Genomic DNA, 21983 nt, shown 5'->3' with positions numbered 1-21983 from the left:
AAAAACCGTCTTAATTTGTTTGGGTTAAAATAAATCGTTTCTCGCTTCCTCACCTCTTTCCCTTTTCGCACTGAACCTCACCTCTTTCCCCTTTCGCGCTGAACTCTCTCTAACCCTAGTCTCGCTTGTAACCCTTTCGAACCTCTTGCCCTTTCACGCTCAAACCTTGCTTGTGGCTTCTAAGCTGTCAGCACCTGTTGCTTACCTCTTGCCCTTTCGCGCTGAAACCTTGCCTCTAGCTTCTATATACATACTTTCTTTCCGCCGCAAAGTGATTGACATAACCTTTTAAAGGTTCAAAGAACCACCCCCGCCGCCGCCGTGGAACCGTAGCCTCAGCTCCCTCGCCGCCTTTCGCCGGAGTATCTCCCCAACGCCATCGTCACTGGTGAGTTGTTCTTTCTCGTTACCACTTGCTCCTAAATGTTCTTCTTACTCAAAAATTAGGGAACATTTTCAACATTATGTTTCCACTAGGTGGCCTAGGAACAACATGGAGACCATGGAACGCGCGTAGAAAATTAGACCAGTGAGTGCTGTCGGGAATGCCACCTCCCATAGGGATTTCGCTTCTCTTATCACATCCCACATTATTGTCGTCGAACCTCGTCTTGTTAATAACCCACCTAATTCTGTCTGCTTTTCCGTATCATGCATCTGCTCTGATTTTGATTCGCACATGTTCTTGTTATGAGTACGTCTTCGTTGATTAGGAAATGAAGTTAATCTAGGAGGTAAACACCCAGAAATTTTTATCACGCAAAGTAATCTTACACCATAGCTTAAATCCAAAACCAAGGTGGGAAACTAAATTGGAACTCAAAATAGGGTGTGATGGATTTACTATATGTGTGTTTATGAGAATGATTTTGAATAATACACAAACACACACTAGCTAGTGTGTTGTGATGAATGAAATTAAGAGGAGGGGGTGGGGACTCTGTTTTTGTTTAATGGGTGGAAAGCGAACAAGGGAGGAAATAGGTGGAGGGAAGGAGCAGAGTGATAAATTAAGAAACTAGGTAATTATTACTGCGTGGGAGTGAAGAAGATGTGAGAAGGATGGGCGAGTATAAATAGAATAGAGGAGGATTTGAATTCGAGCGTGTTTTTCCTATTTAAAATATATATGTGTGTGACTACTATTCTAAAATTCTAATAAATCACTTTCTGCTTCCCTTGCCTCCTCAACTATGAAATGAAATGAAAAGGTTGACATATAAAGTCTATTTTATTTTTTTTCATATGCTTATATAACAAACTCCAAACTTGTAAGTTATTATGCTTTATTTTTATCAGTGTTCATAATTATGGAGGAACAATGAGCTCTGTTGAAGTTTGGATCCAAAGTTCTCTCGAGATTTAAAAAGATTTGTATGCAGATTGATATTAGTGTCGAGAAGCTTGTGTTTTGTGTTTGTGTGCTTCATCGACTTTGCACTGATTCTTGTTATTTAATTTGCTTTCAACTCACTATGCAGACTGTAGAGTGGCTTGTTCAGTTGTTTGATAGAATGGAATCAAAGTGAGAGTTGGAACCTACACATTGAGTTTCACTACAACAGCATTAACTAATAACTATCCTTATAATACAATAGGAAGCTTTATTGAATATTTTTAAGGTCTCACCTAGTCTAGGAATGTTCAGCTTCATTTTTTTTTGTGCTTCACATGCTCAGGTTTCTGACAAAAGAGTGTCATCTATACATTGTTTAAATTTTTTTTAGATAAGCCTTTATTTGATACAAATTGTTCTGTTTATTTTCTTTCTTTTTCAATGTACATATATCCTGTAGTTGTGTTTCATTATTTGATCAGAAACTTTGTTTTTGTCCCTTCATTTTTAATGGAAGGCTACTAGAAAGATTCATTGTATTCAAGTAAAAAGCATAAATTTTTTCCATTTTTATATATGCAGGAGAGTTCATACCCTTTAAATTCAAGATTTTACACGTTTGGATTATCAGAACCTGAGAATACTGGAGGCCTTCAGAGAACTCATTGACAATCACTGAACAAACAACAATTGTAAGCACGGTTAGTTATGTTTTATGCTTCACTTTTCTTCGTTGCAGTTTTCTATATAGTACTCCATAAAACCATTGTTACTACGGAGATAGTTAGTGTTGGAAAACATTGTTTGGCCAAATCATTTCATAAAATCTTTACTGTTAATCGTGTGATAATGTCCTTATGAGCTAGATCATTGCATTGCATATTTTAATTTCAATTGGTAAAATCCATTATGTTCCTTTTATTGCTGACTTATTAATTATGGAGAAAAATAAAAGCAAATAAGGATACATTTATGCCAAAAAATTGTCTCTCAGTTGCGCATGTTTTTAGTTCAATTTGATCTTGATGAATTTTAGATTGTTGCTATCAAGCTTATGATTTGGGCTGAGTTTCTATTAAGCTTATCAAAGAATTTTGTCTCGCGTGGTCTTTAAACAAGAACAAAGTGTGTGTAAAATTAAATGAACTTTGAAAAAAGTAAACAAAAACATCAGAAGCTGTTAAAAAACTGTTTTAGGCCCGATAATCCTGACCCAATAAAAGTAAACAAACTCCAAAAATGAAATCACAAATCCATTACCAGATTTAAACCATGACAAGTGTCACGTCCTATGAAATATAGGTTTGAAATATAATTTTTTTAGTCAGTTTTCTTATTATATTTTCTTTTTTTTACATCTGAAATAAAAATAAATTTTAATTTTAAGTATTAAACTAGTAATTTTTGTGGAAATTATTATTTATTAAATATTTCTAAAATAAACATTTAAATAATTTTTTTTAAAAAATGAGTTCCCTTCAATAGATTTCCAGATATGTCCCGAATTTAAATAACAATTATTATCAGACAGAAAGAATACATGTGATCTCTAATACAAAAATGGGGTTTTGGAATACTTATTCATTCTTTTGTTTCCAACATTTGGAGAATAAGAAACACATTAACGTTATTTGATAGTATTTTGGAACAGAATAACTAGAAAAAATTAATTTATTATTTTAAGCTTTAAGTAAAGTACTTGAAATATATATTACACCCTTCTATTTATGTTTACGTACATTTGGAGAATGAAGAAAAATACATATCAATACTAAGTTCATTAATAAATTAAACTTCAAAAAGAGTTCAATAAATATACAATGCAAATTTTTATAAACTGAAAATCAAATTAAAAATTATTTTTATAAATTTTTAAATAATTGTTATAAAAATCAATAACTTTATCGCAAAGAGGGGTAATTTGAGATTGTGTGATATATAATACAAAAATTAGGTAACATTGTCAAATGTATATGTGTTTTATTATTTATATTTATTCTTTTAAAAATATCACATGACAGTTTATTTCAACACTATATTATATAATAGATAACAGAAAAAAGAGATTATTAATAAATAATAACCCTAGAATAGTAGGCTATTATATGCGCAATTTTTTCTTTGAAAATGTAACCGATATCTCCGACTACAATTCAACAGCAAACTCATAAATCTGGAACATAAATTTTACACATGGGGCATGATCCTTGTTGGACTAGCCATTTGTCTATGCAAACTAAGTGAAAAAAGTGGCCACATTTTGGAAGTGTCCTCACAAATTCTTCATCCTCAAAATCCTGCAGAATATAATTTTAAGATAATGGGGTTAATGTCATTGTGTATGGCAAGGTAATGATAAACTAATGAACAGAAATACCTGACCTTAAAATGAAGGAAGATTATACACTATATATGTGGGCATCTGTATGTTAAATTCAAAGTCTAGTAACATTTTGATTTTTTTTAACTGCTTTTGGTTCTTGAACTCATGCATTTTTCACAGGCTCAGAAAAAGAATTCCTCACCTGGAAGCATATTGAGCAGCAAGAGTCATTGTATAATTTGAACATTTTACTGGAATTGAATTGTTGAACAGGAGGCTTTTGAATGATATTCCAAGCCACCCCTTCGACTGTGATTTCCCTGACAATATTGTCATTGTAAATATCTGATTCTTCTCTGTAAGTTGTTGCATGTGCACTGATCTGAAAAAGTAATTTCATCTAAGATTTGATATCATATTGAGAACTCTAATGGGGGCTACTGATTTGACATTTATACAAGTTTTGTATACTTATCCTTACATGACAATGATAGGCTTGTGCAACAGCTGGACATATCCATTCCATAAATAGTTTTCCATTTAATAAACTCCTCAATAGGGCTACCTGCATATCAACATCAAATTTAAGAGTTCAGAAATGGGAGAATGTTATTGCTAGTTGGCTTAAACCTAAAACATTGATTCTATGATACATATTTTTAGGACTTTTTTGTAAGTTGTTATTTTTAGAATTGGGAGAAAACCTTTTTTATTATTTTCATTTCATGTTTCACTTTACACTAAAATGCTACTTTTTATAAAAGAAATTACACAATTATTGTGATATTTAAAACATATCTTCAAATCAAATATTTGCGTAAACAAACAAAATATGTAACTATAACTTTACCTCAGACCTAACTATTGAATCAGTAATATGTAGAAAGTAGAACCAACTAGAAAAGGAACTCAGAGAGCCCTTGGACTTAGACTAGTGAGTGACCAACAACACAAATTTAAAGTGTGTCTAGCTACTAGCCATTAATGAAATAATATGATTATATGAATCTATCCAATTGCCAAACCATGGAACTTGAAGTATTACACCTTAGACAGTGGCTCATCATAAGCAGCAATATGTCTGGGTGCTGTCTTTACCAATGCACATCAACGGGATATATAGAGCATTATGAATTTCACAAATGTACTTATTAAGAGTCATTTTCATGCATTCGGAAGCAACTTGTACTTATAGGAATTGGCTTTGACATATAGGGGGCACCCCGGGCCAGCAAAGCTTTGCACGTAATAGACATTTATGTGTATTTGCTACATGTTAGTATTTATTTTTACTTCTTGAGTATTTGTCCTTAATCTTCTTTTGTATTTGATGTTGCCTATGTAAATTTATGTGTTTTCTTTTATACAGTTTTCTGTTTATTTTGAATATAAACTATCTATATGTATGATCAACTTATGTAAAGCTCACTTGGGTGTATTTACTAAAATTAAAAATATATAACTAAATATAGAAGTTTTGAATGATGCACCAACAATTTTTTCTTTGACCTGCTATTGCTTGTAAGTTAATGTTTATCAAATATTTTATCCCTTTCATGAACTAGGACCTGCGAGAGACAATTTCACTGTTGCTGAAGCAGAAACTGCTTAAATAAATCATATTCTATAGTATTTTGATGATGATATCTTTTATGAAGTGTTTTCTTCTATATTTTTTTGTTCTTATTCATGCAATAATTCATACTGTGGGGCTACAATAAGGGGTTGGTTGTTCTCCACTTCTACAACACTACTTATACTGTGGTCTTACAAGCTTTGCTATGATGCAGGTGTTACTGTTAAGGCGTGTGGCGACTGTTAAGGATAGCAATATAGTTGATACACTTCCATTTAGCATACTGTCATCTCATTGAGTGTTGCATCCCCACCAACAAAGATTTCCTTACTATCATCGTTCGAGGTATGTATGTGATTCTCACACTTATGTGCTTAAGTATTATAGGCAATGGTTGACATGTTACTGTTCTTTAGTAGTACATTGTAATTCATTGAGTGAGCCATAGTTCCCCGTTTGAGATTGAATACAACGATTAATACAGACAGTTTGGATCAATTGTTGTATTCAATCTTGAATTGTCCGTTTGGACAGTTTGGGAAGACAAATTGTTTTTACTTCATTTTGACTTATAAGTTAAGTATGTTGTGTTATTTTTGACTAAATTTCGAGCAATGCATCTTGCTTTGTTCTCTGGGTGCATACATGATAGGCGAGAATTGATGTCACCCCTTTCATGTTGTGTACTTGGAGACCAAAGCGAAATGCTGTCGAAATTTTGTCAAAATTAACACAACCGTCTTAACTTGTTTGTTTAAATGAAGTAAAAAATTGTCTTTTCGAATAGGGTAGGGTCATACCTTTTATGAAAAAGAGAGGTTGACATGCATATCGGTTAATGTGCGGGCTATGGCAATGCACCAAAATGGATCGAAGTTGGATGACAAGACCACACATAAGTGACGAGTATGACAATGGAGTTGAAGATTTCTTGCAATTTGCCAAACATAATGCAGCACCCATTGGTGGACTATACTTATGTCCATGTGTTAATTGTTTGAATGGACGACGACAATCTTTGGATGACATTAGAACACATCATATATGTGATGGTATCAGTCCAAATTATACGAAATGGATTTGGCATGGTGAATTACCACAAATGTCATCAACCCCTTCGATTGCTCCAGTTGACGAAGAAGTTGGTGATCGTATAGAAGACATGCTACATGATCTTGGACAATAGGGTTTTAGGCAAGCACATTCACCTTACTATGAAAGCTTAGATACTGATTCTACGACTTCATTGTATATGGGATGCACAAAGTACACACGGTTATCAGCGGTCTTAGATTTGGTGAATTTGAAAGCAAGATTTGGGTGGAGTGACAAAAGCTTCAACGAATTACTTTTGTTATTGAAGAATATGCTTCCTGTAGATAACACATTACCCAAGAACCATTACGAGGCAAAGAAGATATTATGCCCTGTGGGTATGGAATACCACAAAATACATGCTTGCCCTAATGATAGTATTTTGTATAGACATCAATTTTCTAAAATGTGCAGTTGCCCTACATGTGGAGCGTCACGTTACAAAGTGAAGTTTGACGAAAGCAGTGTTGATGCAAACACATATAAAGATTGTCCATCAAAAGTGTGTTGGTATCTTCCAGTAATACCAAGGTTTAAGCGATTGTTTGCTAATGAAAAAGATGCAAAAAAACCTAACATGGCATTCTGATGGGAGGATTAAAGATGGATTGCTCCGTCTTCCTGCTGATTCTCCTCAATGGAAGTCAATTGATGAGTTGTATCTGGAATTTGGACAAGATCCCAGAAACCTAAGGGTTGGTCTCGCCTCCGATGGAATGAATCCTTTTGGGAACTTAAGCTGCAACCACAGTTCCTGGCCTGTTTTGCTGATGATTTACAACCTTCCTCCTTGGTTGTGCATCAAACAGAAGTACATAATGATGTGTATGATGATAGCCGGTCCCAGACAGCCAGGAAATGACATTGATGTGTATCTTGCTCTGTTGATTGAAGACCTCAGGAAATTGTGGGTAGAAGGGGTTGATGTGTATGATAGGAATGCTCAAGAGACATTCAGGTTGCGTGTAATGATTTTTTGCACCATTAACGACTTTCCAGCATATGGAAATTTGAGTGGATATAGCGTCAAAGGCCACCACGCATGTCCTATATGTGAGAAAGACACAAGTTACATCCAATTAAAGCATGGAAAGAAGACAGTGTATACAAGACATCGGAGATTTTTAAAAGCTTTTCACCCATACAGTCAATGAAGAAGGCATTTAATGCCACATCTGAGTTTGACAGTGCACCGATTCCATTTTCAGGCCATGAAGTTTTTGATCGGGTGAAGAACATCGTCACTATATATGGGAAGACACAAAAAAAGGATCGGTCCCACAACCAACTTTGGAAGAAAAAGTCTATATTTTTTTATCTGCCTTACTGGTGTGATTTAGATGTGAGACATTGTTTAGATGTTATGCATGTTGAGAAAAATGTATGTGATAGTCTAGTTGGGACACTACTAAACATTAAAGGCAAGACAAAGGATGGTTTGAAATGTCGTCAAGATTTAGTAGAGATGGGCATACGACAACAGTTGCAACCAGTTTCAAAAGGTGTTCGAACTTATTTGCCGCCCGCATCTCATACAATGTCAAAGACTGAGAAAAAAAAGCTTTTGTCATTGTCTGAAAAATGTCAAAGTCCCATGTAACATTCCATTTTTTTTTCGTATATAAAATTTTAGAGAATAATGATGTTTTATAATTAAATAAATAAATAAAAATTGTTATAATAAAACAATGGTTTGAGAGAAAATAAGAAGGGTATTTTATTATTCATTTGATGGAGAATAAAATAGTTTCTTTTTTTATTAAATAATAAAAATAAATAAATAAAGTAAATAATAGGTCGTGAATACCCCTAGTTATAAATAGCGACATGCTAGGTCAGTTTTCAGACTGACTTCTCAGCCTCCTCTGCCTACCAATTTCGTTTTTTCTCTCTTCCTCTCCCAAAACCCTCTCTTTTTCCCGCAGGCCATCAAACCTGTCTCAGAAAAATGACGATCTCGGACTCATTCACCGTTGGATCATCGTGAAATATAAAAAGCATGTTTACAACCCATTTTCGAGCATTCTCACCGTTGGGAATTTCTATATCTCGTCTAAGATAAGAGAAATACCCCTCGCATTGTAGTATTTTTCTTTCCCGCAGAAACCCAGGGCTGTCTTGGTAAAACTATGATCATGGTTTCGTTAACCGTTGGATTGTTGTAAAATTTGGTGATGTTGTTCGAAATTCAGTTGTGACGCTTTGACCATTGGGATTTGCTAGATAATGTTCGTGGAGGGAGAAAAAGGAATCGCATGAAGATAGTCCAAATGGAGGCTTTAATCCTTTCTCCGTTTCTCTCACGTTTGGGAACTCTATCGGAGCAGTTGGAGGAAAAATTGGAGGAATCTTAGGGAACCGCTAGAGATGACGCTATCGCTGTGGGAAGACACGTGAGTCCGTTTAGAGGTATGGGATGAGTTATTCACAGTTGGGGATTAGTGAGAACATGTGTAGGGATCCTTAGAGGATTAAATTGGGGTTTTATTTTGGGATGTTTGTTAAATTTCAATTTTTCCTTTATGATTATAAATAAAATATTGATGTCCTAATGAAAATTGCTTGATAAATTGTGCTCTTGATATTTGTATATTTTGACCTATGATTTTGATATAATTGTGTAATATTATTTGAGGGGTTTTAGTCCTCATGTTGTGATAGTTGTTATATTGAGGTTATGAAATGATGATTCAAACTGTGAGTATCTGATAAATTGAACATGTGACAGATGATGAAATAGATGTGTATTGAGATGAGATGTGTGTATTGAGTTGTGAACTATGAACTGTGCAATCACACAATTGTAAGACCCTTTAAGGGCGACGAGTATTGTGATGGGATCCACTGTGGGAACCCAACGAGTTAAAATGATTTTGAAAACAATTGAGTAAATGTGTGTATTGCATAATTCATAGATAAAGTGTATATGATTCATGAGGTGTGATAACATGTTAAATTGAGATTATACCATTGTGATTGGGATTAAGTGCATGTGATAAATTGAGTATGTATATGATTGAGATATATATGTGTATTGAAGTGTTATGTGCATTGAGTTGTGAACTATGAATTGTACAATCACACGATCATAAGTCCCTTCAAGGGCGACAAGTTAATGCTAAGTCCCTTTTAGGGCAACAAGTTGATGCTAAGTCCCTTTTAGGGCGACGAGTTGATGTTAAGTCTCTTTAAGGGCGACGAGTTAATGATAAGAACCTTAAAGGGCGACGAGTTAAAATTATTTTGAGAACAATTGAGGAGTCGTGTGTTTTGTACAGTTCATAGATAGAGTCTGTATGCTAAAATGTTTTCTGGGTTGGACCTGAATCAGGAGGGAGAGGCCCTGACGGACTCTTCGGAGTGTAGGCCTTGGGGGTCACACGGTTAGAGTGCTCCTTTAAGCCTATGTTGATCCCATATGGTTGGAGCATTCTTGCAAAACACTGTGACCCTGACTGGTCTCCCTATGATATTACCTAGTGAGAGTGACTTGACTTATTATTGTGTGGTTTGTCTTGTCATGTACTCCTAGGCGCCCGACGAGGTTTTTCACTAACATGGTACCACATTGCATATAGGCTTGAGTCTTAGCGTAACTGTCGCATACGCTTGCTAATTGTTTATTATGAAATTGATGTGTTATTATTTCATGATCGGAGTGTGTGATTCCTGTGTATAGTGATTGATGATTGAAAGGTGTGATTGATGGATGAAAAGTGTGATTGATGAATGACAAAGTGATGAAATAATGTGAGATATGCTAAGTAAATTGTATTTGGCTACTATATGTTGTGTTGTTTCTCTCTAGTAGTTAGAAATGTGATAACTCACTCCCGGTTTGCTGTTTGTGTTTGGATCCTGTGATGATCTTGAACTTTGTGTTCGGGGGAGCAGATGAATAGGTGGATGACTATGAAGAACCTCATGCTAGAGGACACGGGAACACCACGCTCTGATAGGATGTGACATTAGGATATAGGTTCTATATTAATTGTATGAGACTTAGATGACCTTCTTTGAGTCGAGATGACTTTATTATTTATTTGGACAAGTTTGAATATGATGTAGAAGAAAGTGAATGTGAGCCTTTTTCCCATTTGAAAAGCTTGTATTTAAAATTTTTTTAAAAGTACTTTTAATTAATATTTGAATTTTTATTCCTTTATTAATATATATGTGAGGGGTAGAGGGTATCACATCCCACAAGGATACTCTTCAAATATAAAGAGCCTTGTATCTGTGAGTGATATGAAATTGGTTGGCTTGAAGTCTCATGATTGTCACGTTTTAATGCAACAATTATTGCCTATAGCCATCTAGGGTATATTGCCTGACAAAGTAAGGGTTGCAATAACTAGATTGTGTTTTCTCTTCAATGTCATCTACAGCAAAGTAATCGACCCGAAACAGTTGGATGATTTGGAAAATGAGGCTTCCATTATCATTTGTTAATTGGAGATGTATTTTCCACCTGCATTTTTTGACATAATGGTTCACTTGGTTGTTCATCTAGTTCGAGAAATACGGTTGTGTGGGCCTGTTTATCTGCGTTGGATGTATCCGGTTGAGCGGTACATGAAGGTATTGAAAGGTTATACGAAGAATCAATATCGCCCAGAAGCAAGCATTGTTGAAAGGTATGTGGCTGAAGAAGCCATTGAGTTTTGTTCTGAGTACATTCAAAATGGTTCACCTGTTGGTCTTCCTGAAAGCCGTCACGAGTTCACCCGACAAGGAAGGGGTACACGAGGATTCAATGTTGTAACCATGGATCGGGAACAGGTCTCACAAGCGCATTTATATGTACTAAACAACACTGCTGAAGTTATACCATACTTATATGATCACAAAGAATATGTTGCAGCTTATCACCCAAACATGAATATGATGCGCGTGTTGCAGGAGCACAATAGGAGTTTCATTAATTGGTTTAGAAAAACAATTTTTGGAATTGACACTCCTTCTAAGACATTAACAATGTTAGCTGTTGGGCCTAATCTGAATGTCCTCACTTGGAAGGGGTATGATATCAACAATTATTCATTTTACACAAAATCGCAGGATGATCACAGTGTTGTACAAAACAGTGGAGTCACCATTGATGCTCATTCGGACCACTTTAGTAGTGCAGTAGATAACCATCCTATTCGAGCGTCCATGCCTTATTATGGACTAATCAAGGAAATTTGGGAGCTTGATTATGGTGAATTTATAGTGCCTGTTTTCAAGTCCCAATGGGTTAATGGAAATGCAGGTGTCCGACAAGACAAAATGGGGTTTACTTTGGTTGACCTTCAAAGGATTGGTTATAAGGATGAGCCATTCATCCTAGTAGCACAAGCAAGACAGGTGTTCTATGTTGAAGATCCCAACGACTCAAGATGGTCAGTTGTTCTTCAGGGGAAAAAAATTGGTATCTCTCCCGATATTGATGCTTCAACCCTTGATGTTAACGACATGCTGACCTACTCCACAGAAATGCATCCCGTAAATGATGAAAATGAGGAGGATGATGTATATGCAAATCGTATCGATCATGACGAAGGTTTATGGGAAAATACATCTTCTTGAATGCGGTATATAACACCATTTTGTTTACCTTATCCATTGTCATTTTAAATTTCTTATTATTTGTATTTCATTACTATTTGATACGTGTATGTTGTGGTAATTTAGTTGGCTTAATTAATTTCTGTATTTCTATGCAGGCATGGCAACACCCCCGAGGTCCCCTCCACCACCAGATTCTCCTACGGAAACCAAAAAAAAAAGACTAGACAAACTACCAGGATGTGAAGGTTGACTGCCAAAAGCTTAGATCAACCACGACCAACCGTCCACGTCAACCCTTATACTGGTAGAGGATCTGGCCCTCATAAAGAAAATTTTCATAGTTACCTGGGGGTAGTGGCATGGGAGAAAATGCCTATCGTTCATTCTACTTGGAAGGATGTCCCGGAAACTCTAAAAGTTCTTATATGGGATGACATTTTGGTAAGTACGCTAAACTGGTAACTAGATATTTATTATTAGAGTAACTTATTCAGCAGTATTTAGAAGTAACATGTAAGCAAAACAGAGAACGTAAAATAAATAGAGAATGTAAAATAATTTCTATTTTATTTTAAAATTTTAATTTTAAAGTAACATGTAAGCAAAATAGAAAAATATGTACCAATCCAAAGGATTCGAAGGAACATGAAAGATGTAGTCATATGGGAGGAGAGGGTTGGTCAATATATGCAATTAGATGCAGACAACAATAATTTATTATAGTTACAGACTTACTTTGAACAATTGAAATTATTGATGTTAGTTGATTTGGGGAAAGTATAGATTTTTTTAAGTGATGGTTGTTGTTGTTGTTGTTGGTTAAGGTTTTGCAATTGGGGTTGTCTAAGAAGATGCTTTGGTGGGAAGAGGGGATTTGAGGGTTTTTAAGTTTCCTCACTCTTGCATGACCCAAACCATTGTGAAGCATGGAAACAACCTTCTTGAACCTCACCACAGTTTCACCGGTTTCCACCATTAAATTCCTATGTTGAACCTGATCCCTTGGCTGAGACAACAAACTCAGAACCCTGTGGCAGCTTTCAACAACTACTCTATTAGCTTGCTCAACCTCCTCCATGTTAGCCTCTAAAAAATTTAATAATATCAGTAAAAAATAATACAAGGGTAAATTTCATTGGAGCATGTTGACTCAAGGAACTTAACCATCTAAACTAAATTAATTAAATTAATTTGGTTGATATTTTTTTATCTTCAAATTTGAATTTAGTAATTTATAAATTGTTTACTTCTCGGGTTTTACTGCCAACTAGAATCAATTTTATAATTCAATTGATTATTTTTAATGTTTATATCAATATATTTGATTATTTATACATTCATTCTACTTTTGTATTTTCTTTTCTTTTTCGTTCATTTTAATTTTCTTATAATTTTTATTATATTTTGTATATGTTAAACGATAATTATAGGAAAAATTAAATGCATAATTATTTTTATAAAATTAAATATTAAATTAAGCCAAATATTTATGCATTTAATTTAATATTTAATTTCTACATGTAGCTTAATTTTTTTGACCAGTTTTAAAGTTCATTTAAACCAGACTAGGAACTTCAAAAGGTCCAATTTCACACAATGGTGCACACCTCACTTCTAAACTTTACAACCCTATGTTTTTGAACTTGTACTTTTTGTACTATTATCTATAACAGAGTTTTTTTTTTCTTGATAAAATTTAACTGTTCTGTTAATTAATATGATTATAGAAAAGTGATGTAATTGAGTCTATGCAATTCGAGGCACCCGACTTCATTGATATGGCTTGGAACTGGTCAAGATTCATTAAGAGGTCATCACCATGAGTTCTATTGAACAAAAAGTTGTTTCCAGTGGTTTCCATTTTGGGTGGTGGCTTTGGTTGGTCATTGATGTTTGTAATAAATCCCTCTGGCAGGGTTTGATGGGATTCTGATTTTAGCATCATTGCATTCTTGAAGTCCTTATTGATTGAAGCAATTTGAGTACTTGGTTTCTAGCAACCCCCAATGTTTCCATAGTCAGCAATGAGTTTAGAGAAGGGCTTGTGGGTGACAGGGTCAATCCCCAATTGAGAGAGCTTATTTTTCAGCTTTGTGTTCCAATAGTGTTTGTTCTCCCAGGAAGTTGTTGGGCTATTATAGACCACCTGCGACATAGATATTAAGACTACCATCATTCTAATTCCCTAAACATGAAAACGTCAACAATTATATTTGTCATGAACAATGGATATAAAATAATAGATAATAGATGGTATATTTTGCTTAGAAGTGTGTAAACTAAGGGGTTCTCATAGAACAAATACAGCCTCGTAATAAATAGTGTTTTAACATTTGTGCCTCTTTCTATTGCCAAGAATTATCTCTGTAGTATGGATATAAAACTCTAGAATATTTACAACATTCAAATAGCAACCAAGAGAGAAATGAGAGCAATAACTACAAGACATTATATGGCTAGAGTTGGAACAATGACAATGAAACTTAATGGAACATCATATGATCTATTTATTTGCATATGGAGGGCAGATCCTGGGGTTGTTTTGCGGTGTGATTGCGCAGGGCCCATGACCGAAAGGAACCCAAAAAAATCCTGACAACTATAATGTGAGGAGGAAAAAAATATCAATTCCTTTTTGGGATAACTTCATTTTGTCATCTTTCTAAAACTCCTTCAATTCTTGAATTTTAACCTTTTGCAAGCATTAAAGCTTGAATTCATGATTTAGTCACAAAATAATCCAAAAGTACAAGACCAAGTTCAAGAATTAGGCCACACTAATCACGTGCTACCTATGGCTGCATGAATCTTAATGATTAGATCTTCTTCTTGGGTTGTGAAGTTGTCGTCTTTAAGATCAGGCCTGGGATAGTTAGTCCACCTAATCCTACAACTCCTTCCACACCTCTTGAGCCCTATGTTAATAGCCCCAAGTGCAAAACTTTTAGTTTTATATAAAAACAATTATATAAAAAATTTGCAAGACAATTATATTATAATAATTTTTTTATTGACTTTGTGAAGTTTTATATATAAAAAAATATGTTGTATAAGGAAAAAAATTCAATAAAATTTTAACTTTATGGCAAACTTATTTCAACCTTAAATATTTATAAAAGTTTATATCTCTATATTTATAAACTAATATATATATATATATATATTGTTTCAAATAGTATTAAACTTAATATATTTAAGTAAAGTTTTGAATTTGAATATTGTAAATGAAAAAAAATGTGATTATAGGCTAAAGTAATAAATACAAACTAATAAATACTTTTATTATTTTATATATCTTTATATTTATAAAGTAATACGTGTTTTAAGATATGTAAAAATCAAAATCATGAAATTGATCTGGTGACTTAAAAGCAGAGAAAGTCGGTCCCTGTGATTTTTCCTTTTTGAAGTGGCAGAATTATAACATGCTCAACTTGTTTCACTATTGGGCACCATAATATTATAAAGCTATTGTATCAGAATCTTTAAATTTCTCCAAGTATGGGGGAAAATTATAATCCAAATAATAAAGTTTTGTTAACTCTTTGTTACAAATCGAAAATCTTAATGATGCTATCAGAATCATAAAAATGTAATAATTTCTTGTTGCGATAATAGTGAGCCATTTGATCTAAACAATATATAAATGTGATGGTGGGAGTGGGCAGTGGTGAGTGAGCAGTGAAGATGGGTTCTGAGGTGTCTAAACAAATTTTGATTTATCAATATATGTTATTTTTTAGAGGGGCAAGTGTGCCCCACCCTTCCCCATTTTTCTTGTAAAAATTATACATGTGGACTCTAGCTTTTGATATTTATCAATATATGTTAAAAATAGATCAAGTGATCAAATACACTATATGTTGCTTAATAAATAGTTAAATGTAGTACGAAAATGAAGGGGTTCCATACTAATCATTCATTCAAGAAATGTAGAATCCCCAATATTACTTGGTATTTTTTAAAACTAATGTATATCTTTTATAAGTATGGTTGGTCCCATATAAACACTGAAGCTAATAGGAGATCCAACAAATCTTGTTTCTCACAAATAAGGTAAAACACCAAATTCAGGCCTACATTTTGGTGTCTGTGTCAATGTCCTACAATTAAGTCTTGCATTGCATGGTTCTAAATGCAAATGTCAGATCCAAGGGTTCTTTAATTTCATGCAGTAAACAGTATAGTAATAATTAAACATGAATCCAACAAGAAAATTCTTTTGTAGGATACTGACTTTCTATTTGATGCAGTAAAAAATTTAACCTATTGATGTTCTTCAAGACAGGAAGAAGTAGAAAACTAACCTTAATCATTGCTCCAAACTCATTTTTGATCCTCGATATGTTTGAGCCACACCGGCCAATCAACCCACCAACCATTGTTTCCGAAATCAGCATCTCGAATGTAACATAATCAACTGCAAGATTGGTTGTCCTAGAGATCAAGTGATTGTAAGAAAATATTCTAAACTTGATATAGTTGTTAAATGGCAGCCAAACATCTTTCCGATATAGAAAACATTAAATAACCTGAAGTTGGGTCAAGATATGGTTGGGATGGTTGAATTGCAGCATAATTGTATGTTGGGCTAATTGAAATGACTTGTCTTGGTGGGTTTTCCCCATACAAAATTTGAGTTGATATATATGTTAGGCAAAAATGACAAACTAATTTTATAAAGTAAATTTTATTTCAAATGTAATTTTAGAACAAATTTCTAAATATGCTTTATCAAAGTTAATAACTCCTGTAGCATGGCCCATTTCTAATCATATGCAAAGGATGATAGGACACCCACCACTACCAAATTACCCTTTGGTGGAGTAGGAATAGTTAGCATGATGTGTGTGGGTGATGATGATGATGTAGAAGCAGATGCAGTGCAGTGGGTCAAACAATAAAAACAATGAAACATACACCCTGCAACATATCTTACATTACATTATTAAATATATAGTTGGTGGAGTGTTTTTCTTTTTCTACAGAGGTGGATCCATGTTATTTTGTTGTGAATCTTTGTCTGTCACTTTTAATATGACCCTTTGTACTGCAACTAAATTACATTTTTAAACTTGCAAATCGTACTATATTTATTTATATACCCTCTTCCCCCAAAAAAACTTAGACAAAAAGGTCGTCTTCACTTTATTAATTAATACGAGAAATCCATTTTTTTCCAAGGGAAAAAATGCTTCCTTATATGTAGTTTTTAGTAATGTACAGTAGTAATTTCGTCTCACTTGCAACTGCAGTCTGGAAGAGATGAAAAGAAAATAGGGATTATGAAAAACATTAAGACCAAAAAAGTGTGGTGTGCCAAAGTCTAAAATTGTTTGCATTAGCTTAAAAGCAGAAGAGAAAATTGTTTGCACTTCCCTTAATTCTTTAAGATAGGTTGGTATAGGTACACTAGACTGTTCTGTCAACTTTTTATAACCAGCTTGCAACCTTCTAGTGACTGGTATATATATTATTTAATTGTGGTGGAAATGTGGTCTATGTAGTAACAAATTTAACTTTGTCTATTTATTATTTTAGGCCAAATTTGACATCCCTGAAGGTTTAACTGCGAAGAAGAAGGTTATGTCCACCGTTGGGACCAGATGGAGGCAATTTAAGTCCTCCCTGACGACCAGATATGTATATGCTGAGAATGACGATGAACAAAACAAGGAGCCATCTGCTAAGTATGGTATTGATCGAAATACATGGGAAGAATTTGCAAAGACTCGACAGACCCCTACTTGGAAGGTTTAAATTTTAATCTTTTTACATAACATTTTAGTTACGTAATTTAGTTGTTAATGTCATTAATTTTTGAGTTGTATTTGAAAATGCTGACAGGGAATATGCAAAAAAGCACAGGAAATTCAAAAATTCAATGAATCTCCCCACGTACTCTCTCGTGGAGGCTACGATGTGCTTGAAAAAAAATTAATGGCCGAGAAAACAAAGTCAAGACTGAATGAAGGTGACAATAGTCAAAATGCAGATATGGTCGTCGACCCTCCATCCCTTATTGCGAGACATGAGAAGTGGAAAAAGGCTAGGACAAACAAATTTGGGCAAATGACATCTGCAGCAGGTCAAGAAATCGCAGAAAAAATTGTAAGTTGAATATATGCCACAATTATAAATTGTAATTTGTAACCATAACAACGAGTTAATTTGTTGTCAATGTCACAGGATGAATTACAGGAACAAGCAAAATAGGGAGCTTTTGTCCCACATGGTCGTCAAGACATCCTAAACACTGCCATTGGTTGTCTAGAGCATCCTGGACGTGTTCGTGTCGGTGGACATGGTGTGACCATAACCAGCTACTTTGGACATGCTTCCTGTGGATCCCACAGTTCTTCGCCTGTGATCACCGCCGAAAGATTGGTTGAAATCATACAAACTATTAAGCAAGAGGTGAAGAAAGAGGTAGAAGACGAGAACAAAGAACGTATGGACAAGATGAAAATGGAGTTGGATGCGATCAAGAGTGAATTATCCCAAATTCATACGCAACAGTCAACTCCTCCAAGACCGTCTAACCCTGACGTATTTGTTGCACGTGTTAGCACGAAAGAGAGTTGTGCTGAAGCTTCTAATAATGTTGTTGGTAACTAGCGGTCTACATTTGATACATGTAGTATGGGCTTATACTTTGTTTGTGGTGACAGTACACAGCTGGTGGCAGGGGGAAAGGTCTTTGGAGTAGGTGGCACGATACACACTATTGCTTATGGAGATGATGTACTAAGGGTGTGTGTTGACACTGTATACGATGGTGAAGCCATTGTCCGGTTACCCACTTCAGAGATTCAGTATGTCAGGGACGCCGTGAACTCATTCATTGGATGGCCCAGACATCTAGTGAAACCTTTATCTTATGTAAGTAATATAATAATCCCCCTGCCAAATTGTCATTTGAATAAATACTTAAATCTAATATTTGTTAAGTTGTTGATTAAATTTAATACTTATTTTCTTGTACCACTTAGGATTCAGACCTTAATGTGCGGAAGCCAGTTGAACATAGTAGTGATGCAAAGCTTGCAGGTGAATCCGATCCATTGGGAGAGTTGATGAAGATATTGTTTTATGTGTACCAGAATCCAGTGGAAGTGTCGTGGGAGGCGAGCCAATTTGGACTTCCTGATATTGGGGCAAAATTTTACATCACACATGCAGATCTAGCGGAAATAATATCAGGTGACAAGTGTTTAAACATAGCGATACTACAGTTGTGGACCATGTAAGTCATTTTCCTACAAACTTTATGTTTGATTACCTGATAACCATTATTTTTAAATCTAAAACATTTAAAATAATCATGACTTGTCTTCCAAATAGATCTATGAATGAGTGCGGTAGAAGCAAAGCTGACCAGTCACTGTATGGTTTGCTGGAGACTCAATCTATACAAAATGCTAAGGAAAGATGTCTACAATGCCAACAATACATTGAAACATGGGTCAAGGAATCACAAAGGCAGTTGTATTTAGGAGCTTACTTGCATCAGTAAGTTCAATTGTTCTTCGAATTTAAGTCTTTTTTTGTTGTTGTACAATTCTGTTATTATAATTGTCCAATTCAGGGCATTGGAAACTATTTGTTCTCCACCCAAGGGAAAACACGGTCGTTTGGTTTTGTTCTCTGAGGAAGAAGCCTGATATTAACATCAAAGGCGCAATTAACAGGTTCTATTCAAATATACAAATCATGGCATCAGTTGGTAATTGTTGTTACATATACATCAAAAATGGTTGTCATATATATGCTATTTTTTTTAACTAGTGCAATGAAGACAATAACCAGTTCTTTTGAAGGCATGTCTAATCAAGGTGCACCTCAGTGGGTTGAACCCAAGTTAATCAGTACCTGTTTGTAATGAACCGTTTGTACATCTTTAAGTGTTGAATGTTAAGTAACCATTAAAAATGTTATATGTAGAGTAATGTGCAAAGTGGAGGGTTTGAGTGTGGATATTATGTCATGCACTAGATGTGGTGCATCGTGACTGCCGATTTGAAGGATGACTGGCACAAGGTAAACAAAATGCATGGAGTTACAATTGTAACTTTGGTTAATATCTCTTAAGTTACTAATAATTTTATCTAATGTTAATTTTGTAGTGGTTTTCTGATGGATCACCGTTAGACGTGGAGGCCATCACAACAGTTCGACAGATATAGGCAACTTACTTTTTAACTTTTAGGAAAAGCAGTTGCTAAATTTGATTTGTATTATGTACAAGTACATTTTTCCTGTGGTTTCATCAAAGAATTAGAACAATTATGGCTGCAACTTTGTATGTTGGATACATTAGAGGATCATTAATTCAAAAAAGGGTATTCAATTTGCATGGACTTATATATGTAGGATGCATGTCATTTGAAGCTATTGTCCAGATTTCATTCCTAGTATCGTGTAATTAGGATACATTTGATTAGATATGATCTTCGTACTTCCTGGTTTTGTGTTTGGTGCATCAACTTCAGCTTACCAGGTTCATGTGTCTCTTTCTCAATTTGTCAATTTCTCTTGTGCATCAACTTGACAAGGATTGTGTTTTGACTGAGCAAGTTCTACCTGCTGATCTTGTTAAAAGGTAATCCTTATCTTACAAGTTAAAAAAATGTTCCTAAGGCAAAAAAAAAGTGTCTGATTCCTAGTGGTAATTGAAATGCATGTAAGAATTCATAGTGGTAAAAATCTGATTTTGTATAAACATTTAGATTTGAAATGTATACCAGGAATCTTGATCCCATTTATTTACTTGTAAGATGAATTTTATTTGTATGTTAGTAAGTATACATTTGAAATCTATTTCTGCAATACTGTATAATCTATTTCTATAATTAATGGTCCAATATTTTCACACTTGTCATATGTACATAAATGATTTTATAAATATTGAAAATCATGATGATGCTTTTGGTTGACATAATGTGCGTCTTATTTAATTTATAGGTATCAGAGATCAACGTAAAAAAAATGCATCAAAAAATGAAAAAAAAAAATAAAAATTAGACATACAAAGACGGTTCCCACAAACGTTGTAAAATGACAACATAATTTACACATACAAAGATGGTTCCCATAATCGTCGTAAAATGACAACACATACAAAGACGTTTCCCATAAAACGTCTTAATATGCAGTCTTGACATGCCATCTACGACGGTTCCTTATAACCGTCGTAAAATTATGTTATACAAAGACGGTCATAAAAACCATCTTAAAATGTAAATTATGATTGTTAGAATCTACGACGGTTCTCCTATAACCGTCGTCAACAATGCGCACCTACTAAGACGGTCTTCGTAACCGTCTTAATATCCCAAAATTATCTATAGATTTTAAGACAGTTATTTATGAAACGTTGTAATTTAATAGCACATACTAAGACATTTATTCCTAACCGTCGTAGTATTCAAAACTTACAACGACGATTCTCATAACTGTCATCAAATGGCTGATACATAATACGACGTTGGCATTAACGACGGTTGGAAACCGTCGAGACATGGGCATAAGAACCGACTTAAAATCCAATTTTTCTAGTAGTGATTTTTAGTCTGTTTTTAAACAATTTTTAGCAGAAATTCCATAAAAATTGAATATTTACTATGAATGAAAAAAATATTTAGTGTGCATATAACATGAATTGTAAAAAATGTAAATAAGTACACTACAATTGCAAAACTACTTAAACACTAATTGTTTCATTTTTAACTTTCAAATAGTAGTTTGCCTGTTGGATGCGAAGCACCTTCAATCTCTTTAGTTTTAATGGTCTAGCATTATGTGCCTACAAAGGATGAAGTTGTCATTGAAGGTGGCAATATCAGAAGGGTACATAATTAGTGAATTCATGGCTTGTGCAATTTGGAGTCAAAGTTCGGTCAATTTATTAGAGTTGTGCTGTGTTGTGCATGCATTTCGGTCCTCTCTGTAAGCTGTAACTCTGCCACTATGCCACTTTGGTGGGAGCCTTCAAACTTTTATTAATTCAAAAATTAATATTCCAACCAGTTTATTAATTCAAAAATTAATATTTCAACCTCCAGTCATTGCAAATTGAACGCGAAGCGGCGCACACACGA

At 34.4% G+C, this 21983-nt stretch overlaps 1 protein-coding gene across 1 annotated transcript; it reads right to left on the bottom strand.

Annotated features, from left to right (window-relative positions):
* Window positions 1-3501: 3501 nt before the first annotated feature.
* Window positions 3502-6198, bottom strand: LOC106798527 (NEP1-interacting protein-like 2). The gene is made up of 4 exons (XM_014775123.1): window positions 6097-6198; window positions 4141-4224; window positions 3862-4041; window positions 3502-3633 (listed from the first exon to the last, which is right to left on the bottom strand). Exons 1-4 carry the CDS (start codon window positions 6196-6198, stop codon window positions 3502-3504), a joined length of 498 nt encoding a protein of 165 aa, XP_014630609.1.
* Between the last annotated feature and the right edge of the window lie 15785 nt (window positions 6199-21983).

The sequence above is a fragment of the Glycine max genome, chromosome 4 (genome assembly GCF_000004515.6).
Source record: "Glycine max cultivar Williams 82 chromosome 4, Glycine_max_v4.0, whole genome shotgun sequence".
In the NCBI taxonomy this organism is placed as follows: Eukaryota; Viridiplantae; Streptophyta; class Magnoliopsida; order Fabales; family Fabaceae; genus Glycine; species Glycine max.
The sequence above is the reverse complement of the archived record's forward strand: the minus strand, read 5'-3'. Positions and strand labels throughout refer to the sequence as shown.